Here is a 19,945-nt window from a genome sequence, read left to right as displayed (position 1 = left end):
CATCTGCAGAAGCTATCTGTGCAATTGTACAGAGTAAATGGCAGAAAGTTTTAAACATGTCATTGAATGTCAAAATCCCACCTTGTTTTTTTAACCAACTGTTCCGAGGGATAAGCACATAGTGAAAGAAACGTCAAAGGAATATGTCAACAACTTTTCATGTGAATAGAGATAAGCTCCAATTCGTTTCTTGACTCAAGACATATTTTTTATAATCAAAGACCAATTGCTGCATGTTCCTGTATAGGAAAAATGTCAAAGAAATATTTTAGAAAATACTGCCTATCAAAGAAGGATACATCAGGCATGATGATTTAAAAAAAAAAAAAAAGAAGATTCTAATTATACACTTTTATTCCTTTTATAATATAGCAATTTTGTTGAAAGCAGTGAAAAGATCTATCAATAATCACTATAAAAAATACTACAATAATACTGATTAGTAGTAATATTACTACTATTATTTTAGTCATTTTAAATTAATTATTAAATTATAACAATAATTTTTATCATATCCCAGAGCTGTTTCTGAGGTATGCAAGCAGAACTTTTCAAATGTTTACAAAAATGTTAGTTCTTCAAATATTATACTTTGTATTATATCATTCCCAGAATATTTCCATTGTACATTCTGTGCGGAGTACTTATGTGTCTATGGACATAAAAATCATGTTGGTTAACTTGAGACTGTCAGCATTTGCTCTTTTTTTTTTTTTTTTTTTTTGCTTCACAAATTAAAACAGATCTAGGCAAACATTCACATGACAGAATAACTATTTTCAAAACTATTTTTATATCTAAAATGTCAGTATAGGAAATATACGAGGCAAACAAAATTACTGAAGTCACATTTTATTAGTTATTATGAGAGAAATTTATTGACAGTAAAATTCAATTATTTACTGTACCACTATTAGGTAAATGTATAGTATTTGCATATAGTACTATATACTATTGTATATAGTATTGTAATTACCACAATTATTTACATTTTATTGTTAATATTTTATATCACAGCTAATGTCATGAGCTTCATTCTTCCGTAACTGTGTGTTGAAAATACATGATGACATCACAGTTTGGAGATTTGTTGAGGGTGAGTCACGTTGTTGGACACCGGTCGACCCCAGAACCTGAGTCTGCTGACCCCTCCGTCAGGAGCTATGACCAAACGCACATGAGTCACAGGCCCACAATGCACCACAGACTCCCCAGAAAACAAGTGCCTGTGGTGTGCCTTCAGCTAGATGAGGAAGATTGTGATCACATTTACAGAGAACAAAAAGGAATAAAGTTGAAGATGAAGGCAAATGAAATTTGTGCAATTCATACTTTTTGAGGAGGAAGGAGAATTCTCCACTTGGGGCTTTTGTCAGAGCGCCACTGGTTAAGAATTAAATTCTTCTCCTCATCTGGGGTCAAACTGCAGGCCTCGATCTTGCAGGAGTCTGGAAAATTCCCTAAGACAATAGTTGTTTTTTTAAATAGCCAATATAAAAAAAGAAAAAGCACATTTCAAGCTTGGAGTTAAAACGGTTCAAAAGTTTGGGGTAAGTAAGATCTTTTAATGTTTTTAAAATAAAGACTCTAATGCTAACCAAAACAGTAATAATATGAAATATTATTACAATTTAAAATAACTATTTTCTATGTTAATGTATTTTAAAATGTATTTATTCGTGGATGGCAAAGCTGAATTTTCAACATCATTACTCCAGTCTTCAGTGTCACGTGATCTTTCAGAAATCATTCTCTAATATGCAGATTTGGTGATCAAGAAACATTTCTATTATCAATGTTGAAAACAGTTGTATTGCTTAATATTTCTGTGGAAACCGTGATACATTTATTTCAGGAGTTATTTTATGAATAGAATGTACAAAGGTCATCTAAGATGGAAAACATTTAAACAGAAAATGCAATAAAATTAGAATTAGCGTGCTTAAAATAAAAAAATACAAAATATTGAATACTTCTGGTACCTTTAAAATGGTTGGTGTCCAGCTCAATTTTGCTTATGATGCCAGGATGTCCTAGTCTGAGAATAGCCCACTCACAGCCTGGTACCTGCAATATGCCTTTCTCGTCCACCTGAAAAGCAATATAAGGGCCCTGCGTGAGGTATAACTGATATCTATGATGTTTCCTAAAATGACAAGACTGCTTTTACCATTAAAATTTTGGGCCGATCCAGGCGTCTGGCTGTCTCCCACCCATCACCCATGTTGTCAGCTCTCCCTAGGGCTACGGAGAAGCACACATTCAGACAATCACAGAGTGCTAATCTAGATCTCAAAATCTCTCATTTTATTCCATAATCTTCTCCAAAGAATCATTAAATAGTCCATAACTTATTTATTGGGAAGTGATGTTTAATATTCATAAAAATTGAGTATGGATTGTTTTTTATGATATGCCTGATTGAAAGCAGAGTTTGTTATCTGTAAAAGCAGTCTGCATTTTTGATGTTTCTCTTGGCTCAACAGAAAAAAACAAAAACATAATGCCTTTTTAAAATGTTTCTCAACTTGTCAGCCCAGACAGCAACATAGTCTTGGCCCACATCTGGGCCGTGTGGAATCCACGTGTACCAGGTGTGGATCTGGGCCAACTCTATGGTTCTGTCTGGGAGTCCAAAGAATCACTCACCAATCATATTGCGTGGGTGACCGTAGTGGGCATCGCTGTAGCCTACGCATACGCCTCCATTAACCAGGGCAACAAGATCCACTAGGTCTTGGCCAGGCACAGTAGACCAGTCCTTCTTCCCAATGCCATACACTTTCAGCCGTGCAATGCCGCCATCTGCAAACATCAAACAAAAAAATTAAGCTGAAATGTTTTTTTGACGTTGTATTTTAATATGCAGAAACAACTATAAGTAGGTTGATATTCCAGAAAAAGCGTAAAAACTGTATCAAAATATTGCTTTGTTTGTTTAAGCATCCTAACCAGCCCAACACAAACTCATTGGCTCAACCAACAGAGAGCAACAGTCAATAGAATATAAAAGTGTATATAAACGTTAAATATTTTGTTTCTATATAAAGTCAACATCAAATAAATTGTTTTATATTTCTCCATCGTTTTACATTCAATTATGTTATTTACATAATTGGGGTTTATGGGGTTCTTTCCCCTCATTAAAGCCATTAGGTACTCATTTGTGTACCTTTTGTCTCTTTATCAGATTTTCAAATACTTTTATGCTTCAAATCAAAGTTTGTAATTTTGTGCTTCATCTCGTAGCAGGTTCATAGCTTATAACATTTAGACTTTTTTTAAACACTGTAGGAAAAATACCCACAGACTACTGAAAAAAAGTAGCACTTTAAAGTATGGTTTAGTTCAGGACTAAAAATTTGACTGCAATGGCTGGCACGGGGAGTGCTATTATATTTATTTTCTGTTTGGTGATGCAATTACAAATTACAAACTTCAGCTTTAATTCAGAGCTAGAATTCTTTCAACAATTCGTTGAAAGAATCTTTTCCTGTAAGCACCTTGGGCAAGAAATAATCTGCTAAGAAAAATGAGTAAATAAAACACCACATAAAACCACAAATTTGGAAAAAAAAACACATTCACTCCAGTTTTAAGGTGGTATATAAATAAAACGTTAATATTTTATTATCCTTTTACAAGCCTTCATTTGTATTCATTTTACAAAATAAATGGCTCTCTAAGATGTTGCTCCGTTGTAGCATCTCTCCCCAGGCAATTTTTTATTATTATTATGAATGATCACATTCTCTGTTTTGTCATTTTTTAAAATTGCATCAAATGATTCATGTTGCGGAACATGTATTACCTGGATATATGTTGAGGCGGATATGGGTAACTCTGTGTGGATAGGTGACACTCAGGTAGTTGTGGCATGATTCATAGTAACCCGGCTTCATCTCTGTCATCGGGACAATCTCCTTCCAGCTGTCTGAGTTGAGCTGTTCAACAAAAATTCAGACTAAGTGCTGTTCCCTTTGGAAACACAGTCTGTAGATTTTATGCATTATCTAGCACACTAGACGATATTTTACACCTTTGCCACAGCTTCAAACTGGCTTGGGGAAGCTGCCATGCCTGTACGATCTCCTTCAAGAGTGAACAATGGAATCTGATCTGATTTAGAAGTGACATATATTAGATATAATCAAGGTAACCTTACACTTTATCCTTTAACATATACTTACAGGCCACAACCATAGATACCTACCAAGACAGGCCACTTGAATGGAGGCGTATGGGGCATAGTTCCCCGTGAAGAACGATGTGTCCACATCAAAGCCATGAATAACTCCTGGAACTCCTAACTGTACAATGCACCAGTCGTGACCTTTAACACAAGATGAGAGACACATGCATCTTTCATGAGATCACCAAATCTGTTGTAAGTACAGACAGAGCACTCTTTGAGATTACAAAACATGCCCCGAAATCCTGATCAAATGAGGAAGCATCTCAGTGTTGCAGTACATCTTTCTCACATGAGTTCATTTTACAGATCTTCAGAGAGACTGGATGGATGATAGAAGGACGTAGCCTGCAGCTATTCTACTCTAACTCATCCAGGTTCAATGGAACTCGCTCATTAGAGAGAAATGAGGAACACACAGAACCCTATTTCAGTTATACAGTGAACTTTGATTTGTGAAAATGGACTAATACCTGGAATTCTTTTCCTCCGGGTTTCCCAGCCATCCATCCATTTCCCATATTCAGTAAACGCTGAGGCTATGAATTCTGGAGGGTCTCGCTTCAGATAATTTTAGAACAACATTTTTAATATCAGATAATTCTAGAAAAGTTTGAATACATGAATATTACCTGAGTAGCCTACAAGCAAAATTACTTTATACCTTCAATAGATTTCTGGCAGGGGCAAACCACTCATCTGTGGCAAAAATCACCTTTAATGACAACAACGTTAGTACTTTATTAGCAAATACAGTGTAACAAAGAACATCCGAATATTTAAAATGCAGTGTTTTTCACCTTTCCTCCAGCTGTTTCACATGCGAGGTTGTTGAACTGCAGGAAATGTGGCTGACTGCTGACCGCCTTCTGTATAGGTCGCGTTGCCATGTTTATGCTGATTTGAGCTAATTCTTTGTTTAAAAATTAATTAGTTTAATATCACAAGAAGCTAAAAAGAGGTCGGTAGAGAAGCGCTAACTCGCTGCGACATAATAGGCTGACTGATAATATTTAACTAACGTTACCCTCTCCAAAACAAACTGTATAACAGAGCGAAGTCCATCATTTATGATCAACTAACGTTGAATTTTATGAAAGTAAAGAGTGGATTTTTAAATACACTCACGGGTCATCTGTAGTAACTAGAGTTAAGAACAGAAATGTGCAGATTGTATGTCTAATTTCTGGTTTATTAATACTTTGAACTTCATTCTCTACCCCATGTCAGTAATGTAGTCTTTGTGGAAAAACAGCGCCCTCTGTCGTACAATAACTAGATTATTTTCCATTTATTACACTTTTATAAATCTGAATTTCTGTTTTAACAACCTACATGTGGTGAGATTTCTTTACTACCACTTTACATTGATGTAATTATGCACATTTTATGCTGTCTCGTTACAGACTGGAACACTGCAATCACAAGGGGCATTTTACAAGCTTGAATTCAGGAACGTTTTTTTTTTTAAAACACACTATTTAAAAAAAAAAAAAATTAATTTAAGATATTTTCAAATAATGTAAAAAAAATAACCTAATTTACTTATATAGTATAGATATACTCCCACTGGAAATTTAACCAAGGTTAGCCTACATTTACATCTATATCGACCCAGGATTGGGCCAGGAATGAGTTTAGGCACTATAAAAGATACGGTTCATTGTGGCCTTCATAAAAACAGGGCCAACACATGGGACACTGCGATCTGATTAACATTTATAATGTGCAGACAAGAGTGAAGTCATAGCAATCCTTACCACTTCAGAACACCATATTTTTATGCCACAATGTTTTCATGAACTAACATCTTACTCATAAGACCATATATAAAATAAAAAAACAAGACACTTAATGTGGTAAAATAATTTTAAAAAAGACAGGGGACATGACAGTAAACAAATTTATTTTGTCATCTGCACTTTACAGTTGGAACTCCGGGAATTCAAATATCACATCCTTGCCTGTGAGCTTCTTGTAGACACCAGAGAAGGTCTCAACCTGAAACAAGAACCACAAATGAGCTTAAAATTAAAATTCAGTGAAGAGGCTAATTAAGAAATTGTGACAGTTACTTATAAATTTAAATGTAGAGCTGAAAATAAAGCTAGAGTTTACTAATTGATGGGTTTTTCAAAATGTATACACATCTCCAGTTAAAGTCAAGGATCAAAACAATCAAAGAACGATTACTTGCACAAATCAAATTTGGATTGCCTGATAATTCATCAAATCCCAAAATAGAACCCCAACTTTAACAATTAATAGTGTACACTGCATGGTTTACCTCCCCAGTAACGGCCCAAAGGGCTCTGGGAAGATGTAGGAATATACAGGACGCCGTCCACACCAGCCAGAGGCCAGGGACAAGCTTGCTATCCAACGTCGTGGAACGGGACTGTACGTCATGGCACCGAAGTGCTGCGCTCCCTTACGCCACACGGACAGAGCCACATGAGAGCCATCTCACAGGATGTCCACGTTGGGTTACTGCATTTAAGGATAGTACTCACTTTGTGTTCAACGTTGTTTTGCTGTGCCTTGTCGAGGTGGACCTTGATGAGCCTGCTGCTGTCCAGTTTCACGCGAATCCTTTTGCCAACAATTTCGCTGGGGAAGACCAGGTCCTCAAGGATAGCATCATGCACATTAGTCAGAGTTCGGCTAAAGGAGAAGACAGATTAAGTGGACAAGTTTAGTGTTCATCCACTAAACACTAGGTTCATGTCACCTAAAAACACGAAACATCCTAAATATAACAGATTTTTAATGTACACTGCATGGTTTACCTCCCCAGTAATGGCCCAAAGGGCTCTGGGAAGATGTAGGAATATACAGGACGCCGTCCACACCAGCCAGAGGCCGGGGACAAGCTTGCTATCCAACGTCGTGGAACGGGACTGTACGTCATGGCACAGAAGTGCTGCGCTCCCTTACGCCACACGGACAGAGCCACATGAGAGCCATCTCACAGGATGTCCACGTTGGTTTACGTCACGCTAACAGGCCAATCAGCACAACTCTGATATGGTAGGGAAATTCACACTGAGAAAGCAAGCACTACTAACCCTGACTCCGCAAACACAGCTTCCAAAATGCAACAAGACGACATTTACCTCCTGGGACGCTTCTGCTTGTTTTTTGTGCGGCTTTTCCTTGTGGGTTTAGGCAGGATTCTTCTCTGGAAAAAAATATCAAGATTAAAACCATTAATTTGGTTGTCAACGTGCTAATTCTTGAGCAACATCACATTATTGTGGGTCTAAATGGCATGTGCACTGCATGGTTTACCTCCCAGTAACGGCCCAAAGGGCTCTGGGAAGATGTAGGAATATACAGGACGCCGTCCACACCAGCCAGAGGCCGGGGACAAGCTTGATATACAACGTCGTGGAACGGGACTGTACGTCATGGCACCGAAGTGCTGCGCTCCCTTACGCCACACGGACAGAGCCAAATGAGAGCCATCTCACAGGATGTCCACGTTGGTAAATCAAAATCACACTAAAGCTAAGATTCATGTTATAGTCAAGGTTTAAGGACCCCATGAAATGACTTGACAAGTGTTATCTGGTACAGTGCAAACACTGTGCAACTGAAACAGAATGTCTGGCAGGATATAAAAGGGCTTGTTACCCTTTTAGAAATATCCAATAGGTCAGTGCAAGGTGAAGATCATCATTTTAAATCTAAAGAGCATTTGATTTGGACAAACTAATTTTAATAGAACATATCTGTGTAATGTGACTGACCAAATCAAATTACTCTAGTGCACTGGATTGGACATTTCTAATTTTTAGTTGTCCAGTCAAACTACCAGGTATGCACAATTTTTAAATATAAAGAGCATTTGAATGTTAACATCTCAATGTGTAGAATCACACTAGCATAAACAATGGCCTCAAACGAACAGACTTGACTAAAAGCCACAAGTTTAATTTGGATTTAATGAGGTCATTAAAAATTCCACTCTAAATGACAATAAAAAAATAATTTGCACTAAACACTAGGACAGTTTTAGCAGCAACTAAATGTACAACAATACATACAAAGTACAGCACACCTAACACTTGTTCTACATTAAAAATCAAATGCTTAAAAAGGACGAGTCTCACCTGTGCGATGAACACCACATGCTTGCCGCTGAATTTCTTTTCCAGCTCACGCACGAGCCTCACCTGGATCTTCTGGAAGGACTTCAGCTGGGGCACCGGCACAAAGATGATGATGGCTTTCCTGCTACCACCAACCTCAATTTCCTGCAAGAGAGAGAATGAATAGTGTAAACTAGCACACGATGCATAAATCTACGAAAGACTGAACCTAGTGTTCAACAAGTTTTACTTTTTACAGTGGAGGGCATGTGCACTGCATGGTTTACCTCCCCAGTAACGGCCCAAAGGGCTCTGGGAAGATGTAGGAATATACAGGACGCCGTCCACACCAGCCAGAGGCCGGGGACAAGCTTGATATACAACGTCGTGGAACGGGACTGTACGTCATGGCACAGAAGTGCTGCGCTCCCTTACGCCACACGGACAGAGCCACATGAGAGCCATCTCACAGGATGTCCACGTTGGTTATGTCAATTATCAGTTCTAACAGCTATTTATTGTACTAATGCTGTAGCTGAGCTCCTGCAATGGTTATCATCCAAAATTAATGAACCCAAGTTTTTACCTTGGCAGCAGTGATGTGGAGCTCCCTCAGCTGAGCCTTCAAATCAGAGTTCATCTCCAGCTCAAGAAGAGCCTGCATGAGACAGACTGAAGTTTATCATAAGAACGGTCGAAGAGGAGGATACAGATGCATGCATATCACATTTTTAAAAAAAAATGAGTTAGTGAATTATACCTGGGAAATGCCAGACTCAAACTCATCTGGCTTTTCGCCATTTGGCTTTACTATTTTCGCACTGGTACTGAACATGGCCTGTGTCTGAAACACAGAAACAGACTTGTAAGAATAAAAACACAACATGGTATAGTAAGATTAGTTCACTTAAAATGATGGTGTCATTTACGAACCCTTACTTTGCTCCAAACCTAAACTTTCACTATTATACACAATAAGATTTTAGAAAGAATGTCTCAATCTACTTACATTTTACTAAATATGAATGTGAAAAGAGTTTGAGGCTGTCAGGTCATACCATTACACAAATCTTCTCTAGTGGTACACAGATACAAGTCACGGGTTTGGAAAAACATGAACATACAGGTGAGTAAATTCAAATTGAGTGAACTAAGTTACACTTCAAGAGTGACATACAATCTAATGCATCTGTACAGATAAGCAAAGTGACATGCTATTCATAAGAAAACATAATTTAATCAATTAACCCAAATGTCTCAGCATTTAATCGAATAATTAATCTTATTTTTATATTCTAACCACGGCTGTTATAAGTAATTCACCGGCTACCCTTAAGAAAAACAGTTTCTAGTAACTCCAAGGGTGTTCTTAGCATGCCGTTAGCATTGATTAGCTAGCACAGAATCACTACATTTACATTACAAATTTTAATCTATCACAAATATAAGTCTTCGAGATATAGTACTTTACTTAATAGAGGCATTTTTGGGCATATTAGAACACCACATGGGCCGCAGTAATACTGTAGTACAGACACGTCTGCTAGCACATCTTAAATTTATAAATTCCTGTTTCTAAAATAACCATCCACTTACTTAAATACTCGCATCTAACGCATCTCAGTGTAAACACCATATGAAGCTCATGCGTGGAGGTAAATATTACTTATTTTCTACATTTTAACTTGATATCCCTTTAGCTGGGCACATTCAGTAGACTCACCTCTTTCAACGACGGCCTGGGAAGAGGCCGTATTCTCGCGAGAGGCCGGTAAAAGCGCGTTGGTATGTTGCATGATGGGAAATGTAATCATCATCCTCGACTGCAGAGGGCGCCCGTTCTTCTTATGTATCATGTTGTGTAAAGAAATAGTTGCAATATTCATCATCATTATACAATATTATAAATAGTTTCAGGGATTCTGGCTAGTTTTTTTCTTTTCTTTTACTGACTTGCTATCTATGAGGAAGTATAAAAACACACGTCTAATCATGTTTTACAGTTTTCCTCTCAAATGGAGTTCCATTGTGATTTTAAAAAAGTATTTTTTTTAAGTTCGCTAGTACGACTTCATTTCCTTTTTTGGAATCATTTAACAACCTTCAGGATTTACTACAAAGATCCGCTGTTCATAAGCATTTTTTACAGTGCTGTATGTTTACGATTCACTAAAAAGAACCGGTTCATACAAGTCATTCGTTTGGGAATTGGAATTGAACTACGCTCATAGATTGTAAAAAATGGCTACGCTGTTGTGCCGTATGTTTGTGGTTCAAAAAAGAATCGGCTCATAAGAGTCATATGTTTTGAAATCGGACTGGACTGGTCGCGCTGCACGTTTTCGACTCACTAAAATGAGATATCTCTCTCATTTAACGAGTAGCATCTACTACATCATATTGCTCTAAACGGTCACTTTTAATAAGACTGAGGTCATGTAACTCAATGTTTCTATTGCTGCTTTTAATATATATATATATATATATATATATATATATATATATATATATTTTTTTTTTTTTTTTTTTTTTTTTTTTTTTTTCAGTGTTGTCTTCTTCCTTCTTGCAACATGTTCACCACACTCCACTTCAGTTGGTGGCGGTATGGCACTATGAACTGGATCGGAGGTGGGGAATTATAATGTAAGTAGAAGAAGCTGAGAATCTGAAAATCGTTTGGTAATAAACTGGATTTGATACAGTATCGGGCGTTGGGATTATGTAGTGGGGCATATAAAACCACTCCTGTCGCTGCAATCCAGGTAGAGATGGGAGAGATGCCTCTTAAATTAAGAAGAGAACAGTTGGCCCTAGTATATTGGGCAATTTTGAAGGGTCATAAAGAGGATCATCCTAGTAAGAAGGGGCCAGTTGTTCAAAATATTTAATCTGGATCAAAATGATCCGGATTTGGAAATCCCATTTTTTCTTAATCAGGATCAGGTAATCCGTCTAACTTTTATGCCGGTTTTTCAAAGCAACATTGGACTGGATCACCCTGATCCAGATACACAGTTTACAAGATTACCAAATCCGGATTACCAGTGCTCTTAATGGGACAACATATCCTTTAGCTATGTAAAGAACAGGTAGAAGAGCCAACATGGAGTCACTGTAAATGCTTCTTATTTTGAGACAAAACACAAAAATAACAAAAACATCCACTTCCATTCATAAATTTATTTTATGACCCCTCATCTGAGCCACAACAAATAAAAAACAAATATACATTGTGGATATTTTGAAAACGTCTTAAAACATTTTTCTGAATGAGGGACTGACTGGACGTATAGTATGCAATTGTTAGAAATTATTTTTGACAGGCTCATCTCTAATGATTGTTTCTTTGAAATTAATATACGGTGATGAATGACAGAAAAATGGAATTATATTATTTTTGTTTGTTATTGAAATTATTTCATGGGGACAAGATCATTTTTATTTTTACTTTACTTTACTGAATGGCTTTATTGGTAGCCTATGTCTACTTTATCTACTTTATCACTGTTACAACGGTTACACAAGTCAAGTGCAAAATATAAATAAAAGTATATATACACTAAATGATACAAAAGTATTATTTGACCAATTTAAAAGTTTTACTACATTTTCTTCTTGGAATGCACTTGAAATCCTACCCCCTGTTGGGATCAGGATAATACTGTTTTTTTGGATCAAAGTTATCCAAATCATACTGACAAGTTTTGAACAACACAAACTGAAGGTTTGATCCAGATTAAAATTAGGATTGGATTCCATGATCTAATCTGATTTCAGACTCATTCTTTCCCTTTTGAACAACCCATGTTCAAGATTTGATCCAATCCGATAACCAAAATCCGATCAGTTTACCTTTGAACAACTGGCCCCAAGTTCTAATGCCCTGTCAAGAGAAGGAGATAAAACAGAGCTTAAGTTTTGGTTGGACAATATTGCTAGAGAAATGGAAGTTAATATGTTAAGTGTAAATCCAACGATAGCATATTCAAGATTTCCAGCTTGAAAAGGTAACAATAGATCTAACACTATTGAAAGAAAGAGAGAATGGGATTAACACATATAACTGTACATTTGAAATATATGTGGGAGGAAAATATGGAAATAATATTCAGGTATATACAGATACATACAATCCCTGCATACAATACAGATGCAATCCCTGAATTAAAACTAATAGAATTAGTGATGATGTTGCTGTGTATACAGCTGAGCTAATTGCTATATGGTTGGCTTTATTATGGGTGGAGGAATATGGATCGAATGTAGTGATATGGTCAGATTCAAATGCAGTTTTAATAAGTATAAATAATCTGCACTCTGAATCCAGGCAAAATATTGTTTATGATATAATGCATTTAGTGAATAGATTGATAAAGTCAGGAGTCAGATCATGTTGGGTTGGGTCCCAGCCCTTGTAGGAGTAATGGGGAATCAAGCAATAGAAGCAAGCAGGAGGAGGATATTGTCTCAAGAATGAGGTATGGACATACAGGATTGAACAGCACATTAGCTCTAATGAGAAAACATGCTGATGGTAACTGTGAATGATAATCAAGAAACCATAGAACAGGAACGAAAAACACAGAACAGTTAGCGGAAGTAAAGATAAAACTGAATGTTACCGATATATTGCAAAGAAATCCTGGGGAACAATGTTTTAGATGTATTTTTTATTTCTTGAAAACAGCAGGATTATTCAATAGAATTTAGCTATGTAGAATTCAGACCCACACTCCTATTCAGAAGGTGGCGGTAATGCGGATATAAGGTTTGCCAACCGCCAAAAATAAAAAAGAATAAGAAGAAAAGCGTTTGTTCAGCCGACTGTTAACGTGGATGCACATTCTGTGGAGGATTTGCTAGCGAAAGTCAAAACCAGTGGATCCATAAGCATTTTGTGAAAGTATTTGTCAGGTTATTTTTTATGGTCATTGAATTGTCATTTCAAATGCCACGACTAAAGGATATTGTAATGTTTATTCTGCTCTGAGCAGAGACTATGTTGAGATTGCCTGGCTTTTTCAATGTTCTACGCAGGACTCTCTGTAACGCTGCAGAAGATATGGGCAAGAAAGGAACATTTTTCTACGCTGTGAGGAAAGGATTTAAACCAGGAGTATACCAAACATGGTGAACAGGCAGCTAACTGTTATATGACTATTTTCTGTACTTGTGAGCGCTTGTTGCACTCAGCATTGCATGACCACGCATTATTTCTCTCCTAAAGGGAGGAATGTAAACATCAGGTGGATAAGTTTCCCTATGCAAGTTATAAGAAGTTTGCCTCTGAAAAGGATGCTTGGGGCTTTGTGAGGAGCCAATCTGCAGCACCATCTTTTGAAAGACCAACTGGTAATATCAAAGATGTTATACACCCCTTGTATACCTGAAATATTGATGATGCGTCATTATGGCAGATCTTTATAAGGGAAAGTATACTGGAGGGAGAGGGGTAAGATATGCATCTATTTGTGTCATGTGATATGACCATATATTTCATGCTGAAACAGGTTGTTTTTTTAGCACGGTAATATTCTTCATAGCAGGTCATTTTATTTTATGTGCTGGTTATATTTATCCAGATCTAAAAATGTATATCAAACATGTTGGTTTACAGATTGGTAATTCAACATGTAAATTATTTTACTAAAGATTAGTCATATGAATTTAAGCATAAATGTAAGACAATACTATATATATATATATATATATATATATATATATATATGAAACTCGAAAAAATAGAATATCGTGCAACAGTTCATGCATTTCAGTAATTCAAATTAAAAGGTAAAAGTAATATATTTAGTGTGTATACATATGGATGATTATACTTTTCAGAGGGCCGACATTTCTGTATTTAAAATCCTTTTATTTATTGATTTCATGCAATATTCAAATTTTTTGAGATTTTGAATTTGGGGTTTTCATAAGCTGTTAGCCATAATCATCAAAATTATAACTTTTGCACGATATTCTAATTTTTTGAGTTTTACGTGTATATATATTTCATATATTCCAAATATTATTATTTTTTTATTGCTAGTTTATGGAAAGATTAGAAATATGTATTTGTAAATAGTTTTTTCCCTCATATGTTCAAGTTTTTTATTAGAAATGTAAATCCTTGCCCAATACCCCATTATAAGAGACCGTTTACCATTAATACGTGCCATGTTGTATCACTGGATCATATTTCTATTGCTTATAGAATTTCAGTTGATAGCAGATGTCCTGAGATGTAATTATTTAATTAATTAACTTTATTTTTGCCTATAATGACAACGTATGTAAATTTGTGGCACAGCTTACCCCACTCATTTGCGTCTTATCTCTTATAGCTGGTCACAGTTTCTTTTGGTGTGTGTGTGTGTTTTTTTTTTTAAGCTAATTTAAAAACCTTTTTTGCCTTCTAGTTTATTAAATGGCATAACCATTTAAATGTTCCATAGGAATATGAGGCCTTAAAATCTGCTAATGATAAAGAATATCAAAATATACATCGCAGTAATTTACCCCAAAACTACTACGCAGATAAATGCGTATATATATGTATTAATAGGCTGCTAAACTATACTATAAAGCAAGTCATTGACATTAATTTTTGTTTGAATTTAAGGATGTGACTATGAGGTTCTGCCTCCTAGAAACGTGCCTGATTCCTCAATGGCTGTACCCCTTGGAAATAAAAGAGCCCATGAGGACTCTGAAGATGAGGGACCTTCCTGTCCGAAACGAGTGAAACTCATTGAGGTCCCACTGTCAAAGACAGCTGCAGCCAGTAGTGATGGATTTACGTATATGGGTAACTATTGTGTGTACTATCGTCTTGTTGGAGATAATGGAAATTTTAAATTTAAATCAAAACCGAATTAGTAGACCAATATTAACGTTGTAAGTTTAACCTTAGTTAAATGAAATGGGCTACTTTTTGCTTGGGGGGGTTTTCAGGTGATTCTGTAGTGGTGTACACAGATGGATGTTGCTCTGCCAATGGAAAACGAGGAGCGCGTGCAGGAATTGGTGTATATTGGGGTCATGATCATCCACTGTAAGTCATCTGATTAATGGCATTCTGGAAAAACAAACAGTGCAACTTCAGACAACAATGCTTTCATACCCAGTGTTCAACAAATAATTATAGTTCAACATTTTTACTTGCCTCACTGCAAAATAAATATTTTTTAATTGTTTGAACTTTTATTTCTTTTCTCAGTAATGTGGCTGAGAGGCTTTCAGGGAGGCAGACCAACCAAAGAGCAGAATTACAGGTAAAAATTGTGAGGTGCTTACAAACAGAGTTCTTTCTTATACCCTGTTATCGATAACTGTATCACTAAACATTTAATCACAGGCTGCATGCAAGGCACTCGAGCAGGCCAGAGAAATGAATTTTAAAAAGATTGTACTATACACGGACAGCAAGTTCACCATTAATGGTATGCACTCCCTGCTTTTCTGTTCAAAAACTTGTCTGGTCATGAATCAGTGTAGTACTGTTTTTTAATATATATTAATTGTTATAATATTATTTATTTATTTATATATATATATATATATATATATATATATATATATATATATATATATATATGTGTGTGTGTGTGTATATAGTGTGTTAAATTATTTTTTTTGCTTTTCCAAAGGCATCACAAGTTGGGTAAAGACCTGGAAGTCTAATGGCTGGAGACTTAAAAGTGGTGGGGTCATAATCAACAAGGAAGACTTTCAAAAGCTGGACAAACTAAATGCAGACCTTGAGGTCGTATGGGTATGTTTTATCTGTACGATATGGCATCTGCTATTCTGCGCGTATAACTTGTGCGTTTCAAGCATGACGTCCCAACCTTAGTGTATAAACATTCTTTTAGCATGTAAATGTGCAGCTGTAGACTTTCTCAGTCCATCAATTTTGATAAACGCAATATTTTTTGTAGGGCTGTGTTGAAAAAATCGATTCACCAATTCTGAATCGATTTTCATATTAATTTCTAAAGATCGACCTCGTCATTGAATTCACGCATGCGCGCGAAGTGGAAGGACATTAAAACAACGAACATGGCGGTCAGTAGCCTAACGTTAAGCAAACGGTTGCTTTGAAAACTCCAGAAACGCTCAAAGCTGCGATCTGTCTTATACCCGGAGTACTTGAAGGTTTTCACAAAACTGTGACACACTTGTGTTTTCTAAAGGTTTTGTAAGTTAAAATTTTATTTACTACTAGGCTACTGTATCACGTGCCGTTTGAACTGACGCGCTACAGAGATCTGTCACATTTAAAAGCGCTAAAACGTTGGAAATATTGACAGAATCTGACAGCTGAGAATTTGTTCCATATCAAAAGTAACCACCTCTGTCTAGTCTGTCGGTGTCAGTGTCCTCTTTGTCCGCGATTTTTCTCTGCATGAGAAAATGCAGTGGTCCAATCAGTAGTTAAGAGCCTGAACTTGCTTATAGTAATTTTGAAATTATTGCACATGAGTGGAAAAAAAATACAGCACAGAAGAATGTTTAATTTTGCGTGAGATTTCTTTGTTGAGCGTCAGACCGTGAGATTGAGGCTGAATGCGTGAGTGTCACGCCAGATGCGTGAGAGTTGGCAACCCCGACTCCATTAATTTGCAGTTGAATGACTATAATAATAGTATCAATATGTTGCATACCTGTAATTCAGGTAACAGCTGGAAAAAAATGCTTTTTTCAAAAACACTTATCTAAATCTTGAAGATCGGATCAGATCGGATCGAATCGAATAATGATAATCGATTCAAGATCTTGAGAATTGGAATCGAATCGATTCTTGAAATTTGAATCGAAACCCAGCCCTAATGTTTTGCTAAAGCTGATATCTCAGATGATTAAATGGTTAGTTCACCCAAAAATTCAAATTCGTTCATTAATCTCTCACCCTCATGTTGTTCCTAACCCGTAAGAGTTTCGTTTATCTTCAGAACATAAATTTAAGACATTTTTGATGAAATCCAATGTTCAATAACGTTTATTGAGAAGTTGAGTGATACCTGCAGGCTATTTGTTTTAATTATTATATATTTTTGAAGGAATTGTGTTAGTAGCATATCATGTATTTCTGTGGTACAAACATTTTTAGGACTGTCATTACAGCACTAAACATCAGAACCCTTCAGCTCGCTTTCCAATGTTGTCATCAGTGCTTGGCATTATACAGTGAGCAATAAAACAAATGCATGGTATAGCCAGTAAAATTTCTCTTATTCCTCATTTCTAGATGCATGTACCAGGTCATGCTGGGTACACAGGCAATGAGGAGGCAGACAGACTGTCCAGGGTGGGAGCAGCAAAGCCCCCATGTTAGCACACTGTTGTCACATTCGTTTTATAATGATGCATTGTTTTAGGTGCCTGTGGCTCTAGTTTGCTTATCCTTGATGGCTAATGCACTTTTTCTTATTTTGATCTTGTTTTGTTAGTGTTGTGATGTTGCAAACAACACTTGAGACAAGTTTTCTTATTTTCTGAAGATTGATGCCTATCTAAAATGTTTGTTTTTGATTGTTCTGTCAATTAAATTGTCATGTTCCTGAGATTGATTCCTGGTACTTATTTTTCCATCTCAGAAACTCTTTTTGCCTATAAGCACTTAGGACATTTTTTGGGTGCATTACAAGTGAAAAAAATAATTGTAGTGAGTGTGCCGCTGTTAGTTTCCAACATGACTAATAATGTGCCACGGTAATGTATTATTGATCCTTGTCTTTGAATGCGTCATCTTGTTTTTTTAGTTTTTTTTTTTACAAATGAGTTTTCAGCTGAGAAATCATCATTGCTTTAAAATGCTGAAATGCCTCCACACGAACAGCAGATGTCACTGCAGTTCATGCTGAACACTTGATGGACTAGATCTTATCTTTACAGAAAACAAGTTTTGCTCCTAGTTATTAGCGAGTCTTTCCTCTCTTCACTTGTTTTTTTTTTTTTTTTGAAGTACATGATGGTTATCCTAATAAAATTGTTTTTATTATTTTTCCTGATACCTGGGGGTTGCGTCATCCCATTCCATCAAATTGTTTTACAGTGAAGGATTTCTAAACTTTCCAGGGAATATTTCACCCAAAAATGTAATTGTTTACATATCCCCATGTTCCAAATCTGCATGACTGACAGTCATGGAGTCTATACAATGAAAGACATGTTTATGGCCCTCAAAGTTTATCAATCAAAAAAAATACCTTGTGTGTTCTGCAGGGATGGACAAGGTATGGCATGAGGGTGAGTATATGATGACAGATTTTTTTGTTTTTTATGTTGAGTGAACTAATCTTTAACATTGAACAGTGAGAGTCCTAGCCTGTTGTCCATGTTCAATGTTACAGAAATTCTCTCAGTGTTGTCGGGTTTTTTTTCTCAAGCTTTATAACTGTCCTGTCCGGTTTTCTGCTTTAAGCCTGCGTCTAGACTGAAGCCTTGACTGTTGTCTTAAATAGAGATAAGCTGCACAGCAGGCTGAGAAGGAGTGAAGGCATCTTCTCTTTTATGAAATAAACAGAGGTGAGAATCTCAACACAAGGGCCTCAGTGCGGTCCGTCCTGACCTTCGCTTGCAGGGCTCTCGGCTCCTCTGAATTCCCGCTGAGATCCAAGACCTTCAGAGCGGGATGTACGGACAACAGTTATAGGTCAGAAGACTCAGACTGTCCTTGCCTGCTGAAAACAAGGAGGATTTAGTGCTCGTAACCTTTCACAGCTTTAGGGTTCTTGAGCCTACCTTGTACAGCAGATTCTCAGATGTCTAATGAAAGTCTTATTTTGGGATCTGAAGCGGAAAACTGTCCTCAAGCCCAATGGAGAATGTAGATTAGCTCGTTTTGTAATATTTATGGTAGTTGGTTTGTTTCAACTGCTAACGTTTAGATCTCATCTGAAGGCTGTTTGATAATCAGACACGGTGATAATTTGTTGGAGATTAAGGGAAGGACGAGGTGCACACACACACACACACAAAACACCCCATCATTACAGCACATCTGGTCTCTGCTCTCTTCAAAAACAATGTCACGGCTGACTCGGGCCCTCAAATCTGGAAGGAAGTGTAGGGGAATTTCCACTAATCAATCCAACAATCACACGACGAGGGCTCTTTGTGTATGGACTTCAATGGAAACCACATTCGGAGCAGACACAGCGAGTCACAATCAAAGCCGTTACCACGGGAGCAAAGCTGCAGCTTGTAACCGAACAGACATCTGTTTCCATGACAGCTGTCTGGAACGGCATCAGCCTAACTAACTGCTGCCTCAGAACTAGTCTGACTGTTTGATATCTCTTGCGATAAAGACAGAGACGATTCTGTCAGAATCCCTCGCAGCTTCTTGTTATGATGCGTTAATGCGAAGAGAGAAGTTTGCTTTTGTGTTTATTTTGTTCTTGTTTGAAGCTGCCGGAATCAGAGGATGCAAAATAGTGGAAAGGAGAAGAAACACCCAAGAGAAGTAAACATATGGAGCGAACTACCCCGGTGAGCTCGATGGAAGCCTCTTCAGAGCGACTGAACTTCTGCGAAGGGTAGCTATAAAGACAAACAACTTAAAAACAAGTTAAGCTGAAACGACAACATTTGTGGCATAATGTTGATTACTACAGCAAAAAAAAACATCTGAGTTGAGAACAACAGTGAGAGGCAC

The 19,945-nt window shown here is 36.8% G+C and overlaps 3 protein-coding genes and 4 non-coding genes across 10 annotated transcripts in view; 1 reads left to right on the top strand and 6 right to left on the bottom strand.

Annotated features, from left to right (window-relative positions):
- Positions 1–836: 836 nt before the first annotated feature.
- Positions 837–5,420, bottom strand: allc (allantoicase). The gene is made up of 11 exons (XM_077220886.1): positions 4,993–5,420; positions 4,857–4,907; positions 4,666–4,753; positions 4,214–4,333; positions 4,040–4,119; positions 3,812–3,944; positions 2,650–2,805; positions 2,171–2,244; positions 1,983–2,091; positions 1,333–1,460; positions 837–1,243 (listed from the first exon to the last, which is right to left on the bottom strand). Exons 1-11 carry the CDS (start codon positions 5,080–5,082, stop codon positions 1,073–1,075), a joined length of 1,200 nt encoding a protein of 399 aa, XP_077077001.1. The 5' UTR covers positions 5,083–5,420; the 3' UTR covers positions 837–1,072.
- Positions 5,421–6,081: 661 nt separating this feature from the next.
- rps7 (ribosomal protein S7) overlaps positions 6,082–19,945 on the bottom strand; it is a 117,773-nt gene continuing 103,909 nt past the window's right edge. The window contains exons 1-7 of one of the 2 annotated variants that reach the window (XM_077220892.1): positions 10,010–10,046; positions 9,047–9,130; positions 8,873–8,944; positions 8,308–8,451; positions 7,309–7,373; positions 6,706–6,856; positions 6,082–6,193 (exon numbers count right to left, since the gene is read on the bottom strand). In XM_077220892.1, the coding sequence (XP_077077007.1) occupies positions 6,116–6,193; positions 6,706–6,856; positions 7,309–7,373; positions 8,308–8,451; positions 8,873–8,944; positions 9,047–9,121 (585 nt within the window). In that variant the 5' untranslated portion in view covers positions 9,122–9,130; positions 10,010–10,046 and the 3' untranslated portion in view covers positions 6,082–6,115. Of the gene's footprint in view, positions 6,194–6,705; positions 6,857–7,308; positions 7,374–8,307; positions 8,452–8,872; positions 8,945–9,046; positions 9,131–10,009; positions 10,047–19,945 lie in introns of those variants that run through there. The other variant, XM_077220891.1, reaches the window with a different exon arrangement.
- On the bottom strand, positions 6,458–6,678 carry LOC143729862 (small nucleolar RNA SNORA73 family). Its single transcript, XR_013200118.1, has one exon. It is a non-coding gene; the product is annotated as a small nucleolar RNA SNORA73 family (small nucleolar RNA).
- LOC143729861 (small nucleolar RNA SNORA73 family) lies at positions 6,960–7,180 on the bottom strand. The gene has a single exon (XR_013200117.1). It is a non-coding gene; the product is annotated as a small nucleolar RNA SNORA73 family (small nucleolar RNA).
- On the bottom strand, positions 7,462–7,681 carry LOC143729864 (small nucleolar RNA SNORA73 family). Its single transcript, XR_013200120.1, has one exon. It is a non-coding gene; the product is annotated as a small nucleolar RNA SNORA73 family (small nucleolar RNA).
- LOC143729863 (small nucleolar RNA SNORA73 family) lies at positions 8,552–8,772 on the bottom strand. The gene has a single exon (XR_013200119.1). It is a non-coding gene; the product is annotated as a small nucleolar RNA SNORA73 family (small nucleolar RNA).
- On the top strand, positions 13,081–17,849 carry rnaseh1 (ribonuclease H1). Of its 3 annotated transcripts, none has more exons than XM_077220888.1 (9): positions 13,081–13,189; positions 13,324–13,416; positions 13,514–13,638; positions 14,906–15,091; positions 15,238–15,337; positions 15,503–15,557; positions 15,641–15,725; positions 15,933–16,057; positions 17,534–17,849. In XM_077220888.1, the coding sequence occupies exons 2-9, from the start codon at positions 13,349–13,351 to the stop codon at positions 17,618–17,620; spliced, it is 831 nt and encodes a 276-aa protein (XP_077077003.1). In that variant the 5' UTR covers positions 13,081–13,189; positions 13,324–13,348; the 3' UTR covers positions 17,621–17,849. The 3 variants fall into 3 exon arrangements, with proteins under 3 accessions (XP_077077003.1, XP_077077004.1, XP_077077002.1); XM_077220889.1 differs by having other exon boundaries at positions 13,087–13,200; XM_077220887.1 differs by lacking the exon at positions 13,081–13,189 and having other exon boundaries at positions 13,207–13,416.

This window comes from Siphateles boraxobius, unplaced genomic scaffold, assembly GCF_051911475.1.
Source record: "Siphateles boraxobius isolate OS27281-9 unplaced genomic scaffold, OSU_SipBor_1 8, whole genome shotgun sequence".
Lineage (NCBI taxonomy): Eukaryota > Metazoa > Chordata > Actinopteri > Cypriniformes > Leuciscidae > Siphateles > Siphateles boraxobius.
Note: the sequence above shows the minus strand (reverse complement) of the source record. Positions and strands in the feature narration are given on the sequence as shown.

Bases quoted from the DNA above. Each gene is read 5' to 3' on its own strand.
- allc (XM_077220886.1), bottom strand. From the start codon at position 5,082: ATGGCAACGCGACCTATACAGAAGGCGGTCAGCAGTCAGCCACATTTC. The intron at 4,754-4,856 runs GTATAAAGTAAT...AATTATCTGAAG, and splicing joins CTGCCAGAAATCTATTGAAG to CGAGACCCTCCAGAATTCAT. The intron at 2,092-2,170 runs GTAAAAGCAGTC...ATTGCTTTTCAG, and splicing joins ATCGGCCCAAAATTTTAATG to GTGGACGAGAAAGGCATATT.
- rnaseh1 (XM_077220887.1), top strand. From the start codon at position 13,286: ATGTTGAGATTGCCTGGCTTTTTCAATGTTCTACGCAGGACTCTCTGT. The intron at 15,338-15,502 runs GTAAGTCATCTG...TTCTTTTCTCAG, and splicing joins TGGGGTCATGATCATCCACT to TAATGTGGCTGAGAGGCTTT. The intron at 15,726-15,932 runs GTATGCACTCCC...GCTTTTCCAAAG, and splicing joins CAGCAAGTTCACCATTAATG to GCATCACAAGTTGGGTAAAG.